The 25,547-nt window shown below is 48.1% G+C and overlaps 1 protein-coding gene across 2 annotated transcripts in view; it reads right to left on the reverse strand.

The window, feature by feature from the left end:
• Cdc14 (cell division cycle protein 14) overlaps positions 1 to 25,547 on the reverse strand; it is a 76,916-nt gene that overhangs the window by 13,453 nt on the left and 37,916 nt on the right. For both annotated transcript variants that reach the window (XM_086541889.1, XM_086541890.1), the window contains exon 3: positions 5,052 to 5,144. In XM_086541889.1, the coding sequence (XP_086398015.1) occupies positions 5,052 to 5,144 (93 nt within the window). The remainder of the gene's footprint in view (positions 1 to 5,051; positions 5,145 to 25,547) is intronic.

A 25,547-nucleotide genomic window follows, 5' to 3' on the forward strand; every position in this document is an offset into this window, starting at 1 on the left:
CGGGAGGTTACTACAAAGAAAAAAATCTGATCTGGGATACCGTGGATATTTTATGCAATAAGTGCTTTACAAAAGTGTCATTTGTCTAAAAATAACCTACAGCATGATCTGATCTGGAACTCTAGAAAATTGAGCGAGATTGTCCTTTCTTACGAGGATTCCTTCCCATTTAACACGGTGCATACTGCGCATTTCTGAGTGGCTCCCCTCTCTGTATATGAATCTCAGACTGGCACCAGAGCCGGGCAGCGCTTGCTTTCCCTCAATCGTGGGTCACTGGTTCCACCCCCTTTGGCCTACGTGTGCAGCCCACTTCCCTCCCTGCCTGCAAGAAGCGCTGCGTCCTGGGATCAATGGAAAATTCCGGCAAGCACAGGTGCGCGGCGCTGACCCCCTCGCAATCACGGCGGCACTATCTTTCCCATGCAGTCAGTCGACCGCCGCGACGCTCCATCCCCCTCTCTCTTCTTTATTCCCCACTCGTCCCTTTTGCATCAGGCAGGTAGAGGAGGGATGAGAGGTCGATAGGGAGGGAAATCGCGGCAAGTATTACCGCTAAATAAGTCCCGTCGACCTGCATGTAAGGGTCACAGTACATGATCGTTATCCAATCATATAAATAAACAAATCTGCGATTCAAATCCAAGCAAAGCTAAACGAGGCCCCATGACTGCACACTCAACCGTATATGCGCAGCAAGTAGTATAAAGGAGCCGGGAAAAACAACAGCAGCATTCCAGGAGAGGCAAACTGTGTCAATCGATGGAATAACGACAGAGTAGAGGCGGCGTACTATCCCTCTACGGAGCTCGATAACTCCGTCGTCGACCCGCCACTTACTCGCAACATACATGCAAGGGGCACCGAGAGACCGTAAACAGTTCCCGGTTCAATACACTTGCAACTCACTGAAAGTGTAATGTAGGTCAAAGCCCCCGCTCTCCTACGTTATCGCCACTTTGATAGCCATGCAGAACAATTGTACTCAGGGCTGCTCGCTCTGCCTCTGGCAACTGCCTCTATTCCCGTACGGTCGTCTCCCTCATAAAAAATGCACACGCGACAACGTCATATCTCAAATTAAACTCTGCTAACACAATCAACAGTTTTAAATTGTAAGCGTTTGCATTACGCTCAATAAGAAGAGGGACAGAGATTTCCCCGGGGAACGTAAGCGGGGAGAATGAAACGAAATAAAAGCTCAGAGCGCAAGCCTGGGGCTTGAGAAAGAGATTGACTGACAGGTAAATGAGAGAGATTGATAAATATCCAATCGAGAAAAATATTGTCAGATAGTTCAATGAGAAAGAGCGACCGACAGTTAAAAAGAGTATGGTTTGTCCCAAATACTAATGATAGGAAAGAGGCAGACGTTGCAGCTAGGGTCATTTCCCTCTGATTGGCTTCAACTGCGGTAATTGCGCGTAAAAACAAAAAGAATGCGAAGAGCCATTACTCTAATACAAGGGACTGTTTAGCGCTGCAAGGTGAGCCGGGCCGAAACATGATACCACTCTGGCACCGCAAACAATGCCGTTTGGGTGGAATTACAGCCATACCATCATCACCTAATAGAACCCATACCATTTTACTGATATAAAATCCTGCAGATGGTATGTGTACGTGAACAAACAAACAAAAACATCTACCTACTTACCTGCCTATATATATATATATATATATATATATATATATATATATATATATATATATATATATATATATATATATATATGTATATATATATATATATATGTATATATATATATGTATATGTATATATGTATATATATATATATATGTATATATGTATATATATATGTATATATATATATACATAACACACACATTATATATATATATTATATATATATATATATATATATATATATATATATATTATATATGTATATATATAATATATATATATGTATATATACATATATATGTATATATAATATATATATGTATATTATATATATATATATATATAATATATATATATATATATAATATATATTATTATGTATGTATTATATATATGTATATATATATATTATATATACATATATATATATAATATTAATATATATATGTATATATATATATATATATATATATATATATATATATATACACACACACACATATATATATATATAAAACACACTACACATAAGGAATGTTGACAACCAATCTAAGCTGGCCAAGCAGGGAGGAGGGGGTCTAGGCACCACCCCGGGGTCAATGACTCTACGCGCCGGGTACGCCACCATTCACCGAGGTCTACATGGGGCGCTCGTGCTACCCCTCTCACCACCAGGGCCGTCCCTTAACGTTACTTTCACATCCGTTGAACACGTAGGCAAGGCGTATACTTCAGCATCAATGCCCATATTAGCGTGAGGGAAACGAAGAGCCAAAAACACCCTCCTGCTAAACACATTATGCCATGACGTTATGCGAAAGGCAGCTAAGGGAACGCCCTCCGCCCTACGGCCTTCAACTCAACATCCTAGCTTACAGTATAGTGGTTCTACGGTATATTCAATCTCGATAACAAATCTCAACACTAGGCGAAGCATGACGAGCGAAAGACTCCACCGGACCATAAAAATTGGGCTAGGCCTATCAATAGTCCGATAAGAAAAATCCCAGAGTTAAAAGCGCAAAACAAGTCTCCACTCGGCCCCACTTCCTTTCCGCGGGGATCGTTTTCCATTGGCCATCAAAGCCCACGGCTGAATCGCGGAAAAAGAGGCAGCACAGACACTGCACTGGTAATGAAAAAGGACGTTAACGCTCGGCCATTATCGCACTCGTCCGCCTTTGGGACCTCTCGCGCCGAACGCCCACGCGTCATCGCAGCACCACGACCAAAAGGGATTCGGGCTGTAAGGCGCCACATTCTTTTTCGCTCTCTTCTCATTTCTGTGATATGGACATCAAACGATACTACCGAACCTCTTGACTTCCCAAACTGTGCCGCCATCGATGATATCTTAATAGATATCAAAATTAACGCAGACACCAAAACAAACATAGTCCTGGCCAGGACAACCCAGGCACTCACTCCTCGCGCCGTGCTTGCTGACGCCATCCACTGGCCGCGGCGATAAGGCTTTGATATCGACTGATTGAGCATAATTGGGTCCTTCAAAATCCTCCTGTGAGTTTCAGGACTTGCACGTGGAAGAAGGGATGGCAAAACGGTAGTTAAATGTACACACAAATTCACATACTGAATGGCTTCACAACAGCCTGTCATAACAGATAAGGAACGCTGAGCTTTTAAAAATGGCAGGGGTCTCGGTGCTCAAGCAGGAAATGTGTCCAGCTTAACCACTGAGCCGAATCTCCAAACTGGGCCATTCAAATCAATTTCTGGCTCGGCACTGCTCATTCAACCTCCTCGTCATCTGCACTTCACAACCGTGCAAACGCAGCTGAAAGGGGAAGCCCAAGAAACCTTCTCCTCCCTTGGAGGATTCCAACAAGATCCCCGTCAACTGAACATCAATCAAACCAGATCATTCCCAGGACGAGAAGAAACACAGGAAAGACCCTAATTTCCTTATCACTCTTAAAAAAAAAGATCAAGACTTTAAAAAGGAAGTTGCACAAAAAGGAGCCTTTGTTTCATCAGCTTCACTCTCGCGCCGCTCTTCCCGGGGCCACTTCTCCCCGGGGAACCGTGATTCATCTCAACGTCCTTAAGCTCTTGTCGAGGCGAGACTGCTTCTCCTGCAGATTCTCCCCTCATCGCGCCCGACGTCGCAGAAATGTTGGCCAAGTTAGGGCAAGTCGCGGCGATGCAGAGGATGCAATGTGTACATTCACATAGCCAGGGTAATAATACGATGGTGCGCATTTCTTTTTTTTTTGTAATGAACACACGTGGCGTACAAAAGAGCCTTATAATAAAATATATTACAGGATAGGGAGTATAGACCCCTCTACACGGAAACAGAGTAAGAGTTTTAAAAATAGTGCATAACTATGGGTTACATGTTGCAGTGCATATGACAACAAAAATGCAGCAAATAATTGCCCATGGTTGTATCAAGTGCAACTAAAAAAAATACAGTACAGAGTAAACCCGGTTAAAAAACACCATGAAAATATACAGCTCATAGCCTACAATACAACCTGTGTACAAAAGTGAGGTGCAGTTCAGAGCTACTGATGTTGAAAGTGCAGTGACAATGCAATTAAAAGAAATATATACATTATTTAGTGAAATAACAAAACATTCATCCTTGCAACGTGTTAGTAAAACATGTTGGAGAGAGCGAGAGGAAATAGTTACATATATAAAAGGCTGCACTCGCTTAGTTTAGAAGGCAAATATATCACGCAAAAAGAGAAGAGATAAAGAACAATAAATCAGTAACGAAAATAAGAGAGAAAGTTAGTAAAATGGAGGAGACGGAAGTGGTAATATGAGCGAAAGGGAAGAAGGGTAAGAGGAGGGCGAGGGGGAAAAGAGAAAGAGAAAGAGAAAGAGGAAATAGAGAGGTGCATGTGACTGTGTGGGTATATTTGTACGTGTATGTGAAGGGGAATGTGATAGACTGAGGGTACGTGTGTTTGTGCTGTGCGTCGCGCACGTACATGTGTGTGTGTGTGTAAACCAGGCTGTCATATCCAGGAAACCTCGCGTTGCAGAGTGTTGCGTCCATGTGAACGAACCACTGATTAGAAAAAGTGTGAGTAAACACGACACGCAAGATTACAACACTACTCAAGGGCAACTATCAAAGGTATGTTAAATCGGGTGAATAACTATATACAAGTTACGAAAGTTAGCTTTAAAAATGATTGAGACAAATAATTAACTACGGACATTAAACTCCGACAGGCAGCTGCGCATGCGGAGGTGGTGCCATGAAAGCACTAAAATTTCGGAAGAGCGGAAGTCCCGCTTGCAAGGATCGAAAATAAACAGCGAGATGCTTGCATAGTGACGAGTGATAAGATCGCATCTCAAGTATAAAATCTGAGAGATGGTGAGTTTTGTGGCCAAGAGAGCCTGCTTAGCGTCTACTTACAGCATAGGCGGCGATGAGAAACGCGGCGTTGGCCCTCTTCTGTGGGTCCAGCGTGGTATAGTGCACGATCTTCTTCTTGGCCAGGGACAGGGACTGCGAAAGGGAGAGAAAATCGTAAGGTTAAATTCTCTGATAAAAATGGGAGTCAGCTGAAAAACACAAACACAAACAAGAAAAGTGGGAATACACTGCTACTGCCTCATGCACAACGCAAATTCTAGACACACACCAATAAACCTATAGCGGAAAATATGATAACACAGCAAAACAGAAATGAGAGTAAAAGGCATATTAAAAAAAAAGTCCACACAGAGGAAACAATTAGCAACTAAAGCCTCACGCAGCATCACCATCACCATCATCATCATTACGGTGTGTGCTGACTGTGTACCGTAAACGCTGACTCATCCTTCCTGAAGACTATCGACTTCCTCTCGCATCACAATTTCACTCTTTAGACGTTGCACGCTGCAACTGGAAACTGCAATCACTGTCAGTCACCTCGCGCATAACAACGACCCCCCCATTCCCTCTTGACACGCAACAGTCCGAGTGAATCTGTGTACAGACACGAAGAGGGTTGTCGATGGAGGAAGAGGGGAAAGAGGGAAAGAGATAGAGATAGAGAGATGGGAGAGGCATAGGTGATAGGGGTCCATGAATGACAAAAGAAGATAAAGTATAGAAAGTAAAAGGAAAAAAAGAGAGAAAAAGCGAAAGAGAGAGAGAGAGAGAGACGTAGGGCAATCGACGAGGAGAAAGGGTCAAAGAATGGAACCAGCGCCATGAAAGACAGAGAGGGTAGTCGGGGTCAAGTACAGCTGGACTGGCATAGATGGCATGTAAGCACGTCCCGTGTCTCTGCCTGAACCCCCCTTCCCTCCCTCCCTCTCTCTCTCCTCAAAGCACACCCATTTTCCCAGGCAAGTAATAAGCATCAGAGTGTATAAATAAATTATGCAAAATTAAACGAATCAATCAATGAAATCAGTTGCAAAAGAAAGAAAAGAAGAAAGAAAGAGAGAAAAAAAAGAGAACTTCGAATGCGTGCTCATGTCGGGCGACTGTTGAGCAAGAAAAAAGGGCGAACAAACCCTCAGGTACATACACGGCGGGCACACCGACGGCGGGTCAGACTATGTGGGTCATGCCGCGCCCTCGCCGCCGCCACCTTCACTCCGTCGCAGCCACACTCGCTCGTGTAAGGAGAGGGGGGAGAGGGGGGAGAGGGGGAGTGAGAAGAGAAGAGGAATAAAGGGAGGAGATAGAGGTAGAAGGGGAGGGATAAAGGGAGGAGATAGAGAGGTAGAAGGGGAGGGATAAAGGGGGGAGATAGAGAGATAGAGGGGGAGGAATAAAGGGAGGAGATAGAGAGATAGATGGGGAGGGATAAAGGGAGATAGAGAGGTAAAGGGGGAGGGATAAAGGGAGGAGATAGAGAGGTAGAAGGGGAGGGATAAAGGGAGGAGATAGAGAGGTAGAAGGGGAGGGATAAAGGGAGGAGATAGAGAGGTAGAGGGGGAGGGATAAAGGGAGGAGATAGAGAGGTAGAGGGGGAGGGATAAAGGGAGGAGAGAGATAGAGGGGGAGGGATAAAGGGAGGAGAGAGATAGAGGGGGAGGGATAAAGGTAGGTAGGTAGGTAGGTAGGTAAGGAGAGAGGGAGAAAGAGAGAGATAGAGAGGAAAATATAATTTACACTTAAGCGGGTATCATTACCGAACGAAACCGGGGGTCCGGCCGATGAGACAGATTACTGAAACACGCAGCCTGAGGTCTCGCCGATAAATAACGAAAACCGCGAACCAGGTTAAAGCCATTGGCATGATGAACGGCAGTAAGACCTGTCGTAAACATGACGTCTGGTGATAAATTCTGGCCACAGACGGGGAAATTATGGATTGGAGTGGCCGGGTGCTGGCCTAGTCGCATGTGTCATCTTGATTTCAGAGAGGGAGAGAGCGAGAGCGATGGAAGGGACATAGGTGATAGTAGCAGTCCATGAAGAGCAGGAATAGAAGGGAAGGGAAGGACAGGGAGAGGCATAGGTGATAGCGGTCAATGAATGACAAGAGAAGATTGAAGACTGAAGATAGAAGATAACAGGGAGAAGGAAAGGGAGAGGGAGAGAGCGATGGGAGGGGCGGAGGTGATAGCGGTCATGAATGACAAGAGAAGATTGAAGACTGAAGATAGAAGATAGAAAGGAGAAGGAGAGAGCGATGGGAGGGGCGGAGGTGATAGCGGTCCATGAATGACAAGAAAAGATTGAAGACTGAAGATAGAAGATAGAAGGGAGAAGGAAAGGGAGAGGAAGAGAGGGAGAGAGCGACGGGAGGGGCGGAGGTGATAGCGGTCCATGAATGGCAAGTCCAGTCATCGTGGCCTTTTTAAATACCCGAGCGATGCCCTTCACATCACTATTGGCTACCAGGTGCGGACTTCACTCCTTTCATTCATACACTAGAGCTTTAATTAGCAGAAAGAACAACACAGCCCTTTTAAAACAAAGGAACACAAACTATTTAGAGAATCTTTTGATAAATTCAATAAATATTGGAAGTGGGAAGTATAAACAAAAAGGGCAAACATGTTGATATTTTAAGAATTCAATACAACTGCTTTTCTCTTTTAATGCCAAAATGTCATTATATCTACTAGTAATACGCAAAATCCTCACTCGCGTGTGCAAAGGGTTATCCTCTGCACAGACGCCCTTAAAAGGCCAAAAGTACAAAGTGATCTTCAAACTCTCCAGACGAAAATGAAATAATACAAGGTTTAGCATGCAGGCAAGCAAGACTGAAGCGATAACCTTCGTGCCTGCATTTACCTGCCCGATAGTGCAAAAACCTGCAGGTACTGGTTGTCGAGCACCTGGCGCCCTCACCCCCCCTGAGGCTCACCGCTGTCAAGTGGTGTCGCAACACAAGCTTCGTGCCTCCTGCCTCCTATTCTCCCCAGGACCCCCCCCCCAATGCAATACTGCTCACAGCGGTGCTCCTGCTGCCGCCAGAGACAGGGACACTAGGCAGCCCACCCGCCCACACCGGAAAACCACTTCTGTTCATCAGTGACCCAGAAAGCATTCGCAATTCGCGCCACCAGCAATTGGCGTCCAATAAAACCTGGCAATAAAAAATCCAAAAACCTCCGACTCTCGCTGCGTCTCACCTAGCCTTTCGTTGGCTGACTCGTTGACCGACCAACCATGAAAACCATGAAGCAAGAAACATACACCAAGAGCTTCTAATCTGCCAAGCCTCGCATTGCGTATACATCGCCATATCGGCAATCCACACACACACACACACACACACACCGACAAGAGGATTGCACATCTAGGACACTAAAGGAAAAAGAAACAGGAAATTCTGCAAGATATGCTTAACCAACTAATATCCGGCATCTGGAGGAAGCACACCAGGCCCACGGCGTTGCACATACGTTAACTATTAACTAAGAGTGATGGGAAGATAGCTACAAAGAGCAAGGAGACGGATGGCACATGTGTAGAGACCATCCTTGTTGCTCTGAATGCAAACAAACGAAGGTAAAGGTACATGGCAGTTGTGTCCCTCCCGCTCTCCCCTGCAAAGAGAGAGTGAAAAAGGCAAAAGGGCACAGGATAAGTCACAAGACATTGCGCGGGATACAATACAGTTAATATCTTTCCTCCCTCCCTCCCTCGCCCCCACGCCAACCCAAGGAGTCGCTGCGGTGACAATGCACAATGTTGGAACCCGTCATAAGGGAAGCGAAGGTCGCAGGAGAAAGTTGAGCAACGCGATCCTTCTCCCCCCCTCCTTCCCCCTCCTCCTGTGGGGCGACGGCGGAACAACGGGTTAGGGGGAGGGGAGGGGAAGGGGGAGGGGGGTGAACCCACACGCACTTGACGTACCGCAAAACTCATGCACATAAAAAGAGGGGAAACTATCCAGTGTTAGGCCGCTTCCCTGCTGTGTAAGAGTATGTGGCGTTTGGGAGGACGAGAAGTTTGGGGTTCATTGGAGAGGACCGGTCGAGGAAGGAGAGAGGAAGAGCGAGGGAGTGTGTGACAGAGAGAGAGAGAGAGAGAGAGATTGATAAAGAGGGGAAGCGCGGGAGAAGACAAGAAAAAAAAGAAAAAAAAAAGAGGGAAGAAAAGAGACAGAGGGGAGGAAAGGAAGAGAAAACGGAGAGATAAAGATAAACAGGTAGATAGAGAGAAAGCGAGAAAGAAAGAAAAAAAAAAGGAGTGAGGCAGAGAGGAAAGAGCGGGGGAGAGCAAGACCAACTGTGGACGGGCCACAAAAGGAGCGAAACACAGTTGTGGGCCAAGGAGGACCTTCGAAAGGGGGAGTGGAGTGTGAGGGGAGTGGGGCAGGGGGAGGGGGAGGGGGAGGGGGAGGGGGAGGTCAAGGAATCCGTCAGACTCCGACTCTTCCCGGTAATCGCCAGCAAAGGCCGAAGAGGCGAGAAGACGTAGCGGACTCCGCCGACCGGTATAAAGAGTGGGTCGGGGGCAGGCGGGAATCGATGTAGGCCGTTGACCTTCCCTCCGCCTAGCTACGATCTTGCCGCGAGAGGATTCGGGGAGGGGGGGGGGGAGGTGAGAGAGAGGGAAGGGAGGGGGAGGGCCGGAGTGAATGGAGAGAGGAGTACGTCCCGCACGCGCAGGGGAGAAAGAGGAGGCTGAATCAGCATCAAAGAGAACCGAGGGGGAAAAGAGAAGGTTAAAGAGGAAAACCAAAGACGGGGAAAGCCAAGAGCGCGCGAGTAATCAGCGGGCACAACCAAGCAAGAGTAGTAACGGTAAAGAAGAGAAGGCAGGGAAGGGGGCGTGGCCTGGAAAGGGAAAAGGGTCGAACGACAGGGGGCCCAAAGGCAGTCTCCGACCGAGAGGCTGGAATAAGCCTTTGGGTGAAACCTGCGATGGGAAAGAGTGGGCGGCCGCCATGACCTGGGCAACGGCGTGAGAGACCGGCCGGAGCAGCATCAGGAGGAGGAGGAAGAGAAGGACCCACAGCCTGCCGAGGTGTGTGGGCGGTGCCGGGACTCCGATCCTGATGCAAAATCAAGCGAGATTTAAGAAAATGTGAAACAGCATCTCCTAAGGAAAATAACCTTGGGAATAAAACCCAGCACCACCGACAACAAAGTCAATCACTATCCCCCTGCATTGGGTACATCAAAGGGGACGACAGAAAAGACGAGGCATCAAAGCAAAACGACAGCGGTCCAACTCTATCACTGATGTAAGGGCCACCAGGGAGCTGCGCGCACGAGAGAGAGAGAGACGGGAAGGCCCCGATTCTTTTGATTTCTCTCCATTCCCCGTTCGAGAATAGGGTACGTTAGCATACCGATAACCCGCTACATACATATCATTCACATTATAACACACATGATAATAATCTAGAGTAAAATGACAGAACAAACGCGTCGCCACATATGAGCAAAGAGTGGTCCCCCCCCCCCCCCACACACACACACCCCGACGTTCCTCTCCCTCGGTGTAGGTCCACCCGAAAAGCAAACTGGGCAACCATCCTCGAGTCCCTCTGAAACAAGGTCGGGCTTGGAGGGTAAACACCTCCTCGATCAACCCTGACGTTTACTCCTCCCCCCTCCCCCTCCTACACTTTGTCATTCCCCTTCTCGTCTCTCCTCTACTCCTCGCTCCACCCCCCCCCCCACACACACACACTCACTCCATCTTTGCCATTTCCTTTCTGCTCTCTCTCTTCCACTCCTCTCTCCACCTTTGTCGCTCCCCTTCTTTTCCTCTACCTATGTCATTTTCCTTCTGCTCCTTCTTCCATACACACCCCTCTCTCTCCTTCACACTCCACCTGTCACTCTCCTCTCTCTCTCTCGCTCACTCCACCGCGTCGAGTCCGGCCGACAGTGGACCAATGCAAACATCGTCCGAGTGCACAATAGCTTAGGAACAATGCGAGGCTCGTGGTGGTGGTGGTGGTGGTGGTTGTGCTGTGAATGCAATGGCGTCACAGTACCTGTCTGGTTGACTAATAGCTACCAGTCTTTTAAAGGGATCACTTATTATAGCAGAATGACTAATATCTATATATCAAACGAGTGACTAATATATATAGTATAGGAATTAAGTTCGCAAGATGCACTTGTCCGAGTCGCCATGTACCAAGTATATGCAATAATATTGCAAATGAAGAGGCAAAAGATATCCTGTTTTTTGGTTATCTTTATTTCCTAGTTAAACGTCCTTCTTTCGAGTGGCGTTAAGAAAAGACTTATTCATAGGACGGACATGGAGCCGAGTATTACGATGTGAAAGACTAAATATCAGAGAGAGAGAGAGAGAGAGAGAGAGTGTGTCAGAGTCGAGACGAGCCTTATCAAGAGCACGAATTCCATCCTCATATCTCGCTGTTTTAGTCAAATACCAATTTGAAAGCGACAGTCACTTTCAGCTTAAGCGCTTGATGAACGCGAATATTGAGCTCAGTCAAGACGTAATATCACTTCAGCTGAAGTCGTTTTACTAATTAATAATTCACACATACATAAAAAACAAAATTGTCTCCCCTCCTTCAGCCATGCCACTCAAAGCGAGTGAGAGAAATATAGTGGAGGGGGGGTGGGGGCTCTTAAGACCACTGACCTAAAACATCATAAAACCTGTTCAAGTGATGCAATAAAAAATCTCAAGAGGCATTTAATACTGAGCCTCCTTCGCAAGTCATCCCCCATGAATCGCAGCCAATGGGCGAAACGCGGCGACACTTGCCTCGGCTTCCCGCCCGGAAAATAGGGAAGGCGAATGATCATCAGCGCGACCTTCCTCGTCCGCCTAGCCCATCGACACGGCTTACCCGGGCGCGCGGTACTCGTAAAGCATAATGTAAACTCCAATGATCCCGGCGGGGCGATCGGCTTGGCAAACGCCTGGGTTGCTCCCTCGCACGCGCCCGTCAAGGGTCCGCCCCTCGGCCCTTCTGTGCTTTCTCGCCCTCGGAGCCTTTCCCACAGCACTTACAGCTCCCGACGGTAGTCACTTCGTTCGACTGGTTGGCTCATTGCGAATACCAAAGCTAATATTCAGTTTTCGCTTGGCGGTTACCCCATCTAAAACATCTGCAGGATGGTCGCTATAAATCAGGCAACATCAACGTCACCGGTCCCACGCCATCCTATCCCTACAGGTGATCACAGCCTGTCACTAAGCATGCAGGCACACCCACCTTCCTTCCGCCCACAGGGACCTGGTGTTCGTCAACAAGTTTCTCAAAGCTTGGCTAAGCCCACCATCCTTCGGGCCGGGTAGGTTTACCGCTCATCGTCTAGTGCTGCCCACCTTCCTGATTTGGGCTATTCAAACCGTCATTTTCATCGCTCTCTTTCTTTCTCCCTTTTCTCTTCATTGATATATGCTAACACCAATCATGAGTGGGCAAGCATACTCCACGCCCAAAAAGAAAGAGAGAGAGAGAGAGAGAGAGAGAGAGAGAGAGAGAGAGATGGAGAGAGGAAAAAGAAAAACATATCAACAGGTGCCCCTAGATCTCTTATCTAAGCATGTTTACCTATCCCTAACATCTGAGGACTACCAGCCGATATATGGCCCATAGTGCTCTTAGGAAGCCGAGAAGAGAACACAAGGAAAGTCTCGTGATTGGCGTAATCTCGCCTCCGTGATGGTATCGGTATCGAGGAGCTTGCCATTAACACGGCACTATCTACACAAAGTCAGCGATCAATGGCCGATAATTTTGGATGCACATTTGTAGAGCAGGTCATTTCACAGCAGTTGAAGCAGAAAATGGTATAATCCACATGCGTTACGAGAGAATCGTCTAGGTTATACAAGAGGCGACGGAGGGCCCACAGCGCGAACTCGGGGGCAAGAGGGAAGTGGAGGGCAGACGACGGAGGGAGGAAGTGTTGGTGAAGCGGTGTGGGCGGCCGACCCCGATCCAAGCATGTGGGCAGGCCGGTGGCTCTACCCACAACCAGGTGCCCTAATCCTCCCGGACGTCTCTGTGTACCGAGCACAAACACAAACCACGTGCGCGCCCACGGTCCTCCGCCCACGCCACGCCCATAACGGCAAACTGCTAATAAGCAAGAAGGTCTTTAAAACAACACCTCCATATGTGCTGAGGAACATGCGAAAGGCGGTGAGGATTGGGGAAAAGGGAAAGGCAGGAAGAGGAAATGAGGGGACCATGTTAAAGTGACACGATATTCTTCATAGTCTTCACCGGCCCAGCCTTCGTCAAAACCCATTTTCTGGAGATCACCTCTCCACTCTCTCATTACCATAATAAAGGTACAGTTAGGCCTACGCTCATTCTCACCCACACACCAAACGCTCCCCTTTGGCGGCGTGTAACTGAGCGCGGTTAACTGTGGGCGTGCGACCGTCGCAGGTTTACGTTTTGTAAATCTGGCCTTAGTCCACACCGGCCGTTCTTAATTATTCTATCAAGGTACTGATTTAGCAATGCCTGTAATAAATAATTCCCGTGTACAGAAGTATATTCTTAGTAATTTACCCTTTGCCTCATTTCGGAACGAACAAACACACAGGGGTTCTTAAAAGAAAACAAAAATCTGTAACTGTGAAAACAACTATTAGGGAGAAGGAAGTCGCATTCATTTGTTGTGGCCAAACAAACAAAACCTTCGGCTGGTTTAAGTGTACACAAGAGCTGAACATTCTGGTCATTTTGTCGTTAAAACAATTGCAATACGATGCACGACATGCTATCTGGTGGACATAAAAAAATGTTTCTCATCTATACATTTATTTAAACTTGTTAAGTAGAAACATTTTCCTTTCTCAAAACACGCATGAACACACGGACGTACATTAGCTGATCAATAACACACACACACACACACACACACACACACACAATCCAGGTAACGTCGTATACACAGCCTCCAAGTGGTTGGCAACAGTCCTCTCCACAATCTGGGCTGCCACCCGTTACACTTGGACCACATCTGACCATAATAACTCGACTATACTTCACAGGCAACGCTTCTCTCTCTCTCTCTCTCTCGTCATCCCTTTCTCTCGGTCTGCTTCTTTATTGCCCTGTCCGAACCTGGACCTACTCCAGGGGTGATAACGGGAGACGTGATCAGCTGGCTGCCACCTTCTGGAAATCAAATACGATTTCCTGACCGAGACAAAATGCGGAAGGCCGAACGAAGCTAGGGGTTCGCTTACGTAGGCGTGCGTGGGCTAGTTACAGGTTACGCTAAATCGGACAAATAAAAAAATAAAGAAAAATAGAAAAGATGGTTACTTAAGACGTTTAAAAGAAATAGAAAACTCAGCTGACGACACAGCCAAACACTAAATGAAACGGGCACTAAACTCCCATCATTATCGCATTAAATCCCCATTTGGCGCCGAGTGAAACTGGTGAAATCTAAACTTCGGTGACCGTGAAAATAACGAAGAAGGTAATAACGGTTACGAGGTAATTTATGACGGGTCGGTGGGGTGGGGTGGGGGCTGAGAAAAGGCGGGGGAGGGAGCGGGCGGGAGAGAGGAAGAGAGAGAGAGAAAAAAAAAAGGGGGGGGGGGGGGCAGTAATGATACGTGATGCGATTACCGATGTCAAATCAAATCAACGCAGATAAGAAAGAGCACAAGACCAAAATAACTATAGATAATAACACAGAGTAGGGAGAGAGAGTGAGAGAGATAAGTGTCGGTAAGAAAGTCAAGGCGAGGTACAGGCAAGTGATAATGGATACAATTCAGGGTTATCACGCGCACCTTTGTGATTGCTGCCGCCACCACGCCCATGACTACAGGCAATCGGGAAACCACGGGGGAACGACACGATAAGAAAACCCAAAGGGACAAGGAAACAAAAAGGCAGTTAAGGATGACGATTTTTTCTTGTTAGATCAACTACTATAACTTCTAAATGAGACAAAGAAAGAAAGAAAGACAGAGGAAAAACCTTCCATATACCCACCGCCTCCCCGTCAACGTAAGACTGTGGTATAGCCTTCCCTCAATACCCCAAACATGGGTGAAAAAAACACGAAAAAGTCATCCTCTCTGTAAACAACAGCCCACTCCCTACTCCCTACTCATAAACCCACCCCGTACTCCTTACCCCTCCCCCCCAACCCACCCCCTCTCACTAATTAGAAAATGTGCTTCCCGGCGGATGAACTGTCGCCTCGAGATGACACGACGAGATGAAGAGGAAAGAGGAAGGCGATGACGAAGATGACGACGAAGAAGACGAGGCAAGAACTCCGCACTCTCGCCTCACGCTGCGACAAGCCCCAGCGAACGGTGCACGCCAAAACAACACGTTTCTTTTCCGCCGATGCAAGGTCAGCCATTGAGAGCTCTTCAACACCAAGGAAAAGAAGATGGAAGAGAAAAGAAAAATAAATAGGAGGAAAGTTGGTTTATTTGCAAGTCTGCTATGAGTCGCTTGCAACATCAAGAGGAGGGAAGGAGAGCAGGGGGCTATAATAACTGATTTCGAAACATAGCAAAACGTTGTTGTCTTGGTGTGTTTCAATTAATTCCACAGGCTTCTAAAAAGAAGAATATCAATATAACACAAAAATGCACGTGCGCACATACACACACGTATCGGAGTGTGCACGTGAGTATTTTCCTAATTCAATTCTCTAAAAACTTTCCAAACTACTGTGATTAAAAATACCAACATTGACATATAAAACAACGAGTTATACTATAAACAACATGCGATACAAATATAAAGATAGTACATACATTGTCTTAAACCACCAAAGCGAAAAGAAAAGACCACTGCAGGCTAATGGGTATCTTAATTACGTAAGCGTAATTACAACGCAATTTGGCCGAATTTCTACGCAGATGTTCAAGAGCATACGCTAGCGACACGAGGACAACGACAACAAAAAAGTACCTAGGAAACAAGGGGGGAGGAGGGATGTAAAAAACCTATATGTGCAGTAGCAATCTATTAAATGAAAGGCGAGACCCGAGCGCGAGGAAAAGGAGAAACGCTTAAAAATATATATTTATTCATTAAGTGAACCTGGAGAACAAAGGCCATCGGCCCGCGCTCTCCCTCGCAAAAGATCATGACGGGGAAAAAGTAGCTTTCCCTCTCGCAGCAGGAGGACTTCTTAAAATGCGGAACTCGCCCCCTTTGCCGGCCGACTTCCCAGAGAACCCTTGTTTCACCTGACTTCCTGCTCTTTGCCTGCCGAGTGCGCGTCCCATCCTTTCCCAAGCACGCCGCCCTGCTCCCTGCTGTGTGCAAGCATATTACAGGACCCTCTCCCGGGGCGGCACATCTGCCAGCCACCTTCCTGTGCCATCCATCCGGGGCCCTAACGGCGCTCGCAGCCCCACTATTTAAACCATCCTACGGGGTGACGTCACCGGTGCTTCAAGGCGCAATCAATGCCTGCAGCCAGCAATGTAGCTGATTAAGAAGCTCGAAGACAATGAGGTCGATAATGATAATATCCCGCCATCGCAGCAATCAAGGACGCATTGACGGGACACCCGTTAGCTTGCACGAGGTAACAATGGGGTCGACGTCGTACGAGACCATACGCAGAAGCCACGCCACCCCGCCCACCGCCCGACAAAGGGAGCTACCTCGAGCTTGCGGCAGTGATGGGAAGAATAACCCTATCGAAAGGGGGCGATGCTGCAATGACGTGCAACTTCCACAGTCCCACGCTGAGACCAAATTAAACGTGGGAAGCCAAAGATAAACGCCAAGAGTGACAGACTGAATGAATAAGAGGAGCGGGATATAAGGTGCCTGCGACCTCCCTTATGCAAATTTACCCACGCATGTAGTGGTGGAAAAATAACGCGTTTTATAAAATGCAAGAGCTCCAAGATTTCTTATCCCTCGCCAAAATACCGTAACTCATGCAAATCTGCAACTCAATTATGCAACAAGTTAACTATGTAAAGACTACTTTTGGAAGACAAAGTAGATTTAGTGATGGGCGTTAGGAGAAAATAACCTTTCCTTTAAATAAAAGCGAGAGAGAGGGAGCAAGAAAGAGAGAAAGAGGGGGGGGGGAGAGGAGAGAGGAGAGTTGGTGGCAGCAACAGCAAAGAAATAAGGGCAAATACTTTCTATATCGACACTAAGGACGCAAATCGCAGCTTTTCATAATGTTTACTTGACAACGCAACCCGCGTTGCCGTGGGAGACAGGATGATGAAAATATACACTTCATATATAATCTTAGCGCCAGCTTCTTAGCCCCAAGAGCACGCAGCTGGGGAAAAAAAGCAGCGACTTTAAGAAGCAAGAAAACACTTGCCAATATTTGCAAGCGCCCTCCTCCTCAGGCGGCACAATTCATCTTTGCAAGTCCTGAGGAGCATGCACGCAGGCACGCACTCATACACACCAGATACAGTGAGGGTAGGATGAAGACAAACCATGAAGGAGGAAGGATGAAACTATAAGCAAATGTGTATATATATACACACAACACATTAACAAAGGGAGGAAGGGAGAGAAAGCATCATGCCCCACGACGACCCGAAGCGATATTCAAGTTTCATGATCACGACCGGCAGGATCATGCAAGTCACTAACTGCCATGGGGGGTTGAGGGCGGAGGAGAGAAAGATAGAAGGGGTTGAAAGGAAACAGGGACGGCTCTGCAACCTATCTCTCTCACCCCAAAAAGAGGGAAAAAAAGAGAAAGAGAAGGAGGGAGAGAAGAAAGACAGATAGATCGATAGAGAGAGAACGATTAGCAAAGCGAGACGTGAGTAACAAGCGATTGGGTGAAGGTGAAGGATTCACGAATAATAAAAAGCGGGAACAAGTCAACGCAGCTTGCGAGCAAGCGACAGCTGACAGCGCCTCAGGTCGATGAAAAAAGAAAAGAAAGAAAGAAAAAAGGAGACTGAGACGAGAGACAATGAACAGCCCTTGAAAAGACACGAATGACGCAGAGGCCATAACGCACAGCCAAAAAAAGGAAATAAATGAATAGCGAAATAGAAAAAGAAGAAGAAAGTAACAGGTACATAGCGCAGGGCGTGGCTTTAGCTGATAATAACAATCGTGGCCAAGTGGGGGCCGCCTCCACCACTCCCCTCAGTCACGCTGCCCAACGCCCTTGCCCCCCCCCCTCCGTCCCTTCCACCAGGCCCTCTAGCCCCTTCTTTTCACCACCTGGCAAACCACGTGTCCCAAAGGCAATTGGCATCCCGGAGCAGCCGGTTGTCCACGCTTGCTGCTTCCCCCCTTCCCCGTCCCCCCCCCCTTATCGAAAGCAGATCTAAGACTTTTACACGCGTGCAGCTCGAGCTTCCCTTCTGATATTTGCTCTTTATAATCTATATTACTAATACCATGACATTGCTATTTAGAAAATACCCCTGCGTTCTAGTCCAACAAAGGAAAATAACACACGACAAAGTATTTTTTGATCGTCTTTAAAAAGGTGAGTTTGTCGGTACTCCTCCCGGCCGATAAATTTAAGGAAAATCACAAGGCTGAAAAGTGCGATAAAAGCAGGTCCAGCCCAACCCATATCACTCACACCAGAGCCCTATCCTATTGCTGGCGCAGCGGCCGTGTGGTAGACCTAAGAAGGTAGGCGACGTCATTAGTGGCCCGAGGGGAAGGAAGGGACCTGGCTGGGCGAGGGGAGAACGAAGGTCAAGAGGGGGAAGATACCGGGACAAAGGAGGGACGAAAGTCAAAAGGAGGATTGGGGGTATGGGAAAGAGGAGGCGGGGGTAGGGGGTTAATGAGAGCTTTACGTGGCTACGTATTTCCGAGGAGTGGAGATGCCGGGAGGGAGGGATTCTGGTGGAGAATGATAGCGGAAGAGGGAATGAAGTAAATGGAATAGGGAGCTTGGGAGGTAGGGAAGGTGATGGACTTGTAAGAGGAAAAGAGGAAGGGAGGAGGGGAGAAGGAGAAGAGGAGGATGTTAGAAAAAATAGATGGACATATTTATGAATGAAGGAGGGAAGAAAATCAGAGAAGGAAAGAAAGAAACACGTATGTATCTATTCATATAATAATAATAATGATGATTCTAATGATAATAATAAAACTAATAACAATAATACTAAAATTAAACTACCCAATCCAAGCGGCTACTCCTAACTGAGTTATACACACACACAACACAAAAACAACAACAGACTGGACACGTAGCACTAATCCAAAAGGCAAGACCCATGCAGAGGCACGGGCACATCCCAGCCCGAGCAGGAAGGCGGACGGGCGGGCGGAGGAGGGGGAGGGAGGGAGGAGGCGAGCCCCACAAGCAGGCGCCCTCCTCGACCCTATTGCCGTACCTGCAAGGAGACGAAACTAGTTAGTGTCGTCCGATCATTAGGTACATTAAAAGGGAAAACATATCTTTTAAATTACATCTACTTGCATATTCATGCATGGGCACAGTTGCACACGAGGGAAGTTCGAGCTTGTGTAAAAATGACTTACTCATATTATTGGACATGTGTGTAGATGTGGGTGAGTAAGAACGAACAAAATTGGTTATAAGACACGTTAAATGGATAACGGGGGAGGGAGAGGGAGCGAAGGAGGGAGGAAGAGAAGGAGCGAGGGATGGAGGTAGAGAGAGGTAGCGAGGGGAGGGAGGGATGAAGAAAGATAGAGGGAGCAAAAGATGGAGGATGAGAGAGAGAGAGAGAGAGAGAGAGAGAGAGAGAGAGAGAGAGAGGAAGAGAGAGCGAGAGAGAGAGAGAGAGGTAGCGAGGGGAGGGAGAGGGAGCGAAGGAGGGAGGAAGAGAAGGAGCGAGGGATGGAGGTAGAGAGAGGTAGCGAGGGGAGGGAGAGGGAGCGAAGGAGGGAGGAAGAGAAGGAGCGAGGGATGGAGGTAGAGAGAGGTAGCGAGGGGAGGGAGAGGGAGCGAAGGAGGGAGGAAGAGAAGGAGCGAGGGATGGAGGTAGAGAGAGGTAGCGAGGGGAGGGAGAGGGAGCGAAGGAGGGAGGAAGGGAAGGAGCGAGGGAAGGAGGTAGAGAGAGGGAGCGAGGGGGGGGAGGGAGGGAGGAGGCGAGCCCCACAAGCAGGCGCCCTCCTCGACCCTATTGCCGTACCTGCAAGGAGACGAAACTAGTTAGTGTCGTCCGATCATGAGGTACATTAAAGGGGAAAACATATCTTTTAAATTACATCTGCTTGCATATTCATGCATGGGCACAGTTGCACACGAGGGAAGTTCGAGCTTGTGTAAAAATGACTTACTCATATTATTGGACATGTGTGTAGATGTGGGTGAGTAAGAACGAACAAAATTGGTTATAAGACACGTTAAATGGATAACGAGGGAGGGAGAGGGAGCGAAGGAGGGAGGAAGAGAAGGAGCGAGGGATGGAGGTAGAGAGAGGTAGCGAGGGGAGGGAGAGGGAGCGAAGGAGGGAGGAAGAGAAGGAGCGAGGGATGGAGGTAGAGAGAGGTAGCGAGGGGAGGGAGAGGGAGCGAAGGAGGGAGGAAGAGAAGGAGCGAGGGATGGAGGTAGAGAGAGGTAGCGAGGGGAGGGAGAGGGAGCGAAGGAGGGAGGAAGAGAAGGAGCGAGGGATGGAGGTAGAGAGAGGTAGCGAGGGGAGGGAGAGGGAGCGAAGGAGGGAGGAAGAGAAGGAGCGAGGGATGGAGGTAGAGAGAGGTAGCGAGGGGAGGGAGAGGGAGCGAAGGAGGGAGGAAGAGAAGGAGCGAGGGATGGAGGTAGAGAGAGGTAGCGAGGGGAGGGAGGGATGAAGAAAGATAGAGGGAGCAAAGGATGGAGGATGAGAGAGAGAGAGAGAGAGAGAGAGAGAGAGAGAGAGAGAGAGAGAGAGAGAGAGAGAGAGAGAGAGAGAGAGAGAGAGAGAGAGAGAGAGAGAGAGAGAGAGGAGAGAGAGAGAGAGGAGAGAGAGAGAGAGAGAGAGAGAGGAGAGAGAGAGAGAGAGAGAGAGAGAGAGAGAGAGGAGAGAGAGAGAGAGAGAGAGAGAGAGAGAGAGAGAGAGAGAGAGAGAGAGAGAGAGAGAGAGAGAGAGGAGAGAGAGAGAGAGAGAGAGAGAGAGAGAGAGAGAGAGAGAGAGAGAGAGAGAGAGAGGAGAGAGAGAGAGAGGAGAGAGAGAGAGAGAGAGAGAGAGAGGGAGAGAGAGACAGTGTGGAGAGAGAGAGAGAGAGAGGGGGAGAGAGAGAGAGTGAGAGAGAGAGAGAGAGAGAGAGGAGAGAGGGAGAGGGAGAGAGAGCGAGAGAGAAAGAGATTGAGAAGGGCGGAGGAAGAGAGGAAGAGCAAGGCATTTTAAAGATGCTCTGCAGACGCATCCGATTTATGGTGCCATTGATGCCACAAGAATCGAAACGGTGTCACCCACAACGAAGGTCGCTGTTCCTCAGAATTAACGCACCACCTTTCCGTCAAGCGAAAGAGCACAAAGGCGCCTAAACCGCCCGCATCATCAATGCACTGATGATCCCAAACTTTGCGTCACTGTTAGGGCCGGCCCGCACGCCCCCTCGACAATACGTGCAAGCGCAATAGCAGGCATCAACCGGCCGAGACGCGGCTTATCGACCATTACCCCCGAGAGATACGGCCCGACATCCCAACGGGCGCGGACTCCGTCTTGACAGTTTATGGCAGACGAGGCCATTTTGGACAGCCTTGAAAAATCGCTCAGCTCGCGCGGGCCTGTTTCGAGCACAGTCGACTTGAACTCCCAACGCCCTCGGGGGGGAACAAAGTGACCGCTCGGCAAGGAGTGAGTTTCGGAGCCAGTATTTCTAGCAGAGAACTAGTTTGGCCTCCCACCGTGTCGCTCTAACACCTGGAGGAGTCGCACGCCTTCCACCGCCGACGCCGCTAGCGTGAGAAATGCAGGCGGACGGGGGTGGGGGAGTCGGGGACAAAGAACTAATAAACAGAAGATAAGAACTTGCACAAACTTCGACGGAGAAAGTTTTCAAGCACGGAAACAGACACGCCCTTGCGGATTCTAGTGACACGGGACTGTTTTCCATTATTCCTGAATTGACCTCCTTTGGATAGGCCTTGAACGCGCAAGACAATAGGTCACTACTGTTCAGGAAATACAACCAAATATTCAAGTTTCTGCCGAATTCTGAATGCCAATTACAACGAACATTTAAAATCTTCGGTGAATTCTAATAATAGAACGGCCTGAAACCCGCCGGCGTTTCCTCTCCAAAGGATTGCAACATGACTTTGCAAGCAAGGGCACGGAACATCACGTCATACCCCCACCATCCCAACCCACCTTGGACCCTCTGGTGTCACGCCCGCACCACAATGGCTCATTTATCATACCCACCCACCCGCCCACCTCCCTCTCCTCCGCTGCTTGCCTACTTGTCATCCACTACATCTACTCCCTCCCCTTTGTTTTCCTTCTATCAGGGCATGTATTCCAAATTGGTCCATGTTCCAAGGAAAGGGGGAGGGGGGGGGGTATTCCTGCCGTTCCCTTCGCTTCGCCGCTTTCTTGCATCCTCCCTTCGCACGATAGATGACTGGCGACGTCCCCGTGGTGTTTCTCTTACCGATATTACAAACCCAGGACACACACACACACACATACATACCAAAAAAATAATGAATTAATTACCATGACTCACCGACACTCAAAAAGCGAGACCCTGCCCTAATTCCCCGCCATTACACCCGACCAACCCTCGAACCCCTGGATTTGCTGGAATCCAAAATGACGCACTGCCTATTCGATCGCTGAACATGCAGCGTGCGAGAAAGCCGACGCCAAATATGACAAGACTGAATATGAACGAAGCTTGTGGATTCAAATGTTAAAATGGATAAAGTGAGAACGAACAATTTCAAAACACTACGTTATCATCACTTATACGTTACTCCCTCAGATACTACATTATGTTCAGCAGATATGATGTCGGAACGTTAATTACACATCTTTTCCCCAGCCCGAATCTGGAAATGCAGCGCAGGATCGAACGCGGCGAAGGCAGGAGGAGCGGGGCCCGGAGCTAAAGCTGGCAGGGTGTAAGATTCCTCGTCCGGAATCCGACATGCCGGATATTAATACCGATGTAAAATATTCCAGGCCGTCCATCACCTTCTTGCTGATCCCTTCCGTTCCCACGACAAGGCTTAGGCAGGTTTTGCAGCCTTACTTTAAAAGTGAGTTTATGCTCGAGATAAACCCGGCCAACACAGATACCTCTGGAAAGATAACATGCACGTCTGGTTATAACATTCCAGCCGAACACGCCATACGAGTTAACTTGCGCGCACACACATGTAAAAATATATTTTTGTACCTGCATATAACCCTCTAACTTGTAACAAAACGACTTTATTGACAGAGCGTGGATTTCCGCAGAATGCTCATCCGCCAGATAACCACGCACAGGAGGGAAGGGAAGAGCAGCAAGAAAAGAGCGAGACGTCCCCCCCCCCATTCCCCCGTACCCCCGGTAGAGATCTCCAGTAGTCGTGATTAATGGCCAGACTGTCGCGGCTGGACTGGCTACGAGGGGGAGGCTGAGGATAACCCAATATGGCAGACGCAAGCCGTGTCCTTGTGGGCTCAGAGAAACAGACTCAGCCGCAAACACAGACAGGTGACAATTCCGAGCTGGAGCGGAGTACCGCTATCCGAGGGTTGGGATGCGAGCGGTATTATGCCGGTACACTCACCTGGACCAAGGATAACAGGTGCACTGGACGTGGCACACCTGCACCGCGCCAAGGGAACATGACTGGACATTACAAGACAGACCATGATAGGGGTTGGGGGAGGGGGGAGAGAGCAGAGAGCAGAGGGAGAGGATGACCGGGTCCGCATACCTGTACATTTCCTTCGGCGAAAGACACTGCTTTGCCGACGGCTGCATTATCTGGCAGAGACACGTACGTACCCATCGCCTTTCGCGCAAGTATTAACATGTAGCTATCGCCGCAACTAAGGAACAATCACGGAAAGAGAAGAAACTAAAAGAAACTAAAAAAAACTCACAATATTCACATGAACCGCAGGAAAGAGACAAAAAGCAAATAGAGGTGGACCTGGCAAACCGAGTGAATCACCGCGGACGCTGTGTTGGCGCTGTGATCCCACTTCCCCGCGGCTCTGGGTCACAGCCTCGCCATTCTGTGCGTCGACTTTCCGCCCTTCCTTGGTTCTATATCTCCCCGTGGCTTTAGGTGAACAAGCCTGGCATGTATCAAAATTATACTTCGAATACCGCTGACTCACATCAAGTACCGTCCCGCATGTGGAAGAGCTGTTACCAAACCGCCCTTACTATCAAAACCATACCATTAAAGCGCTAAGGAAAGCATCTTAGATTCAACCTCAGGTCGGCCATGCTGGGGAATATCTTATCAGACATAATCATCATTTTTGGGTTTTAAAAATATAAAAAATGAGATTGTAATTATGAAATCAGGTAGACAGAAAAAGGAGAAAAAAACATACAAATTCGACAGGCGTAGGTGGTTAATATTCATCTTTTATGAAATCTAACAGGCATTACAATACAGCCTAGGACCCTGAAACACACACACATACACATGACATTGCGGAGAAGCGCGCGTGAGGGAAGGGCGGAGGATGTCAGGCTAGCAGGAAGCAGGAGAGTCAATCCAAGCCATGGAAGGAGGGACGGGCTAGGAGTCGGGCTAGACGCTACCTGTGAAGAAACGGGCGCTCGGTCTCCTCCTACTCAATATGCAATAACGGGCTTGGCTGCTAACAGTGTCCATCCCATATTTGCATATTTTTCTCCTTCCCCCTACAGCATTCAATCGCGAATATAAATGATCATGCGAGACCTCCAAACATACATGAAAAATTTAAACGTGGACTGGCACTGGTACAGGAACAGTACAGGAATCATACTCTTCCTGCGAAAGAATGTCCGCTCATTCTTATGACAATTTCACCCACAAAGTCACTGCTGAGCACCATCCCTTTCCCTTGCTTCTGAAATCAAGCAGTGGCGCTCGTGCCTTGCGAATGTGAAGCCACCCTTGCCTTCATCTCGTCTTCAGCAGCCCTCTCCTGCTCTCCCTCCAAGACCTCGCCGAACACAGCTGACAATGTGCTGACATCGCGAAGGCTGAGCAGACATGTCGTCGCCGCAGGTTATAATTGCAACCGTATTGAGTTCCTCGCTGGAAATGCGAATGTTTACTCTCGTGCTGCTTCTCGTAGAGCGCCCTTCCTCCCAATCTCTCGAGAATTCTAAAGGAAACCATGAACACATTTGTCTCCACATAATTCGGATATTTCTTGAAAAGACAAATGATGATGTAATTATACACTGTAATTAGTAATTTCAGAAACACTTCACACCACGAGCCTAACATATCATCAATAGCAAATACAATAGGAGGAAGAAAAAGACGGAAAAATCCTTGACACACATGTAAGAACAAAGATACACCTGAATCATCCTCTTGCCCACAAAATATGGCATATCTGATGACGCTATTTACATACACTGGCCCAATAGATACAGAATAAACAGGGCGGCCGCCGTGCTTC

The sequence above is a fragment of the Penaeus japonicus genome, unplaced genomic scaffold (genome assembly GCF_977035675.1).
Source record: "Penaeus japonicus unplaced genomic scaffold, GWHDUDI00000001_assembly GWHDUDI00000011, whole genome shotgun sequence".
NCBI classification, from domain to species: Eukaryota; Metazoa; Arthropoda; class Malacostraca; order Decapoda; family Penaeidae; genus Penaeus; species Penaeus japonicus.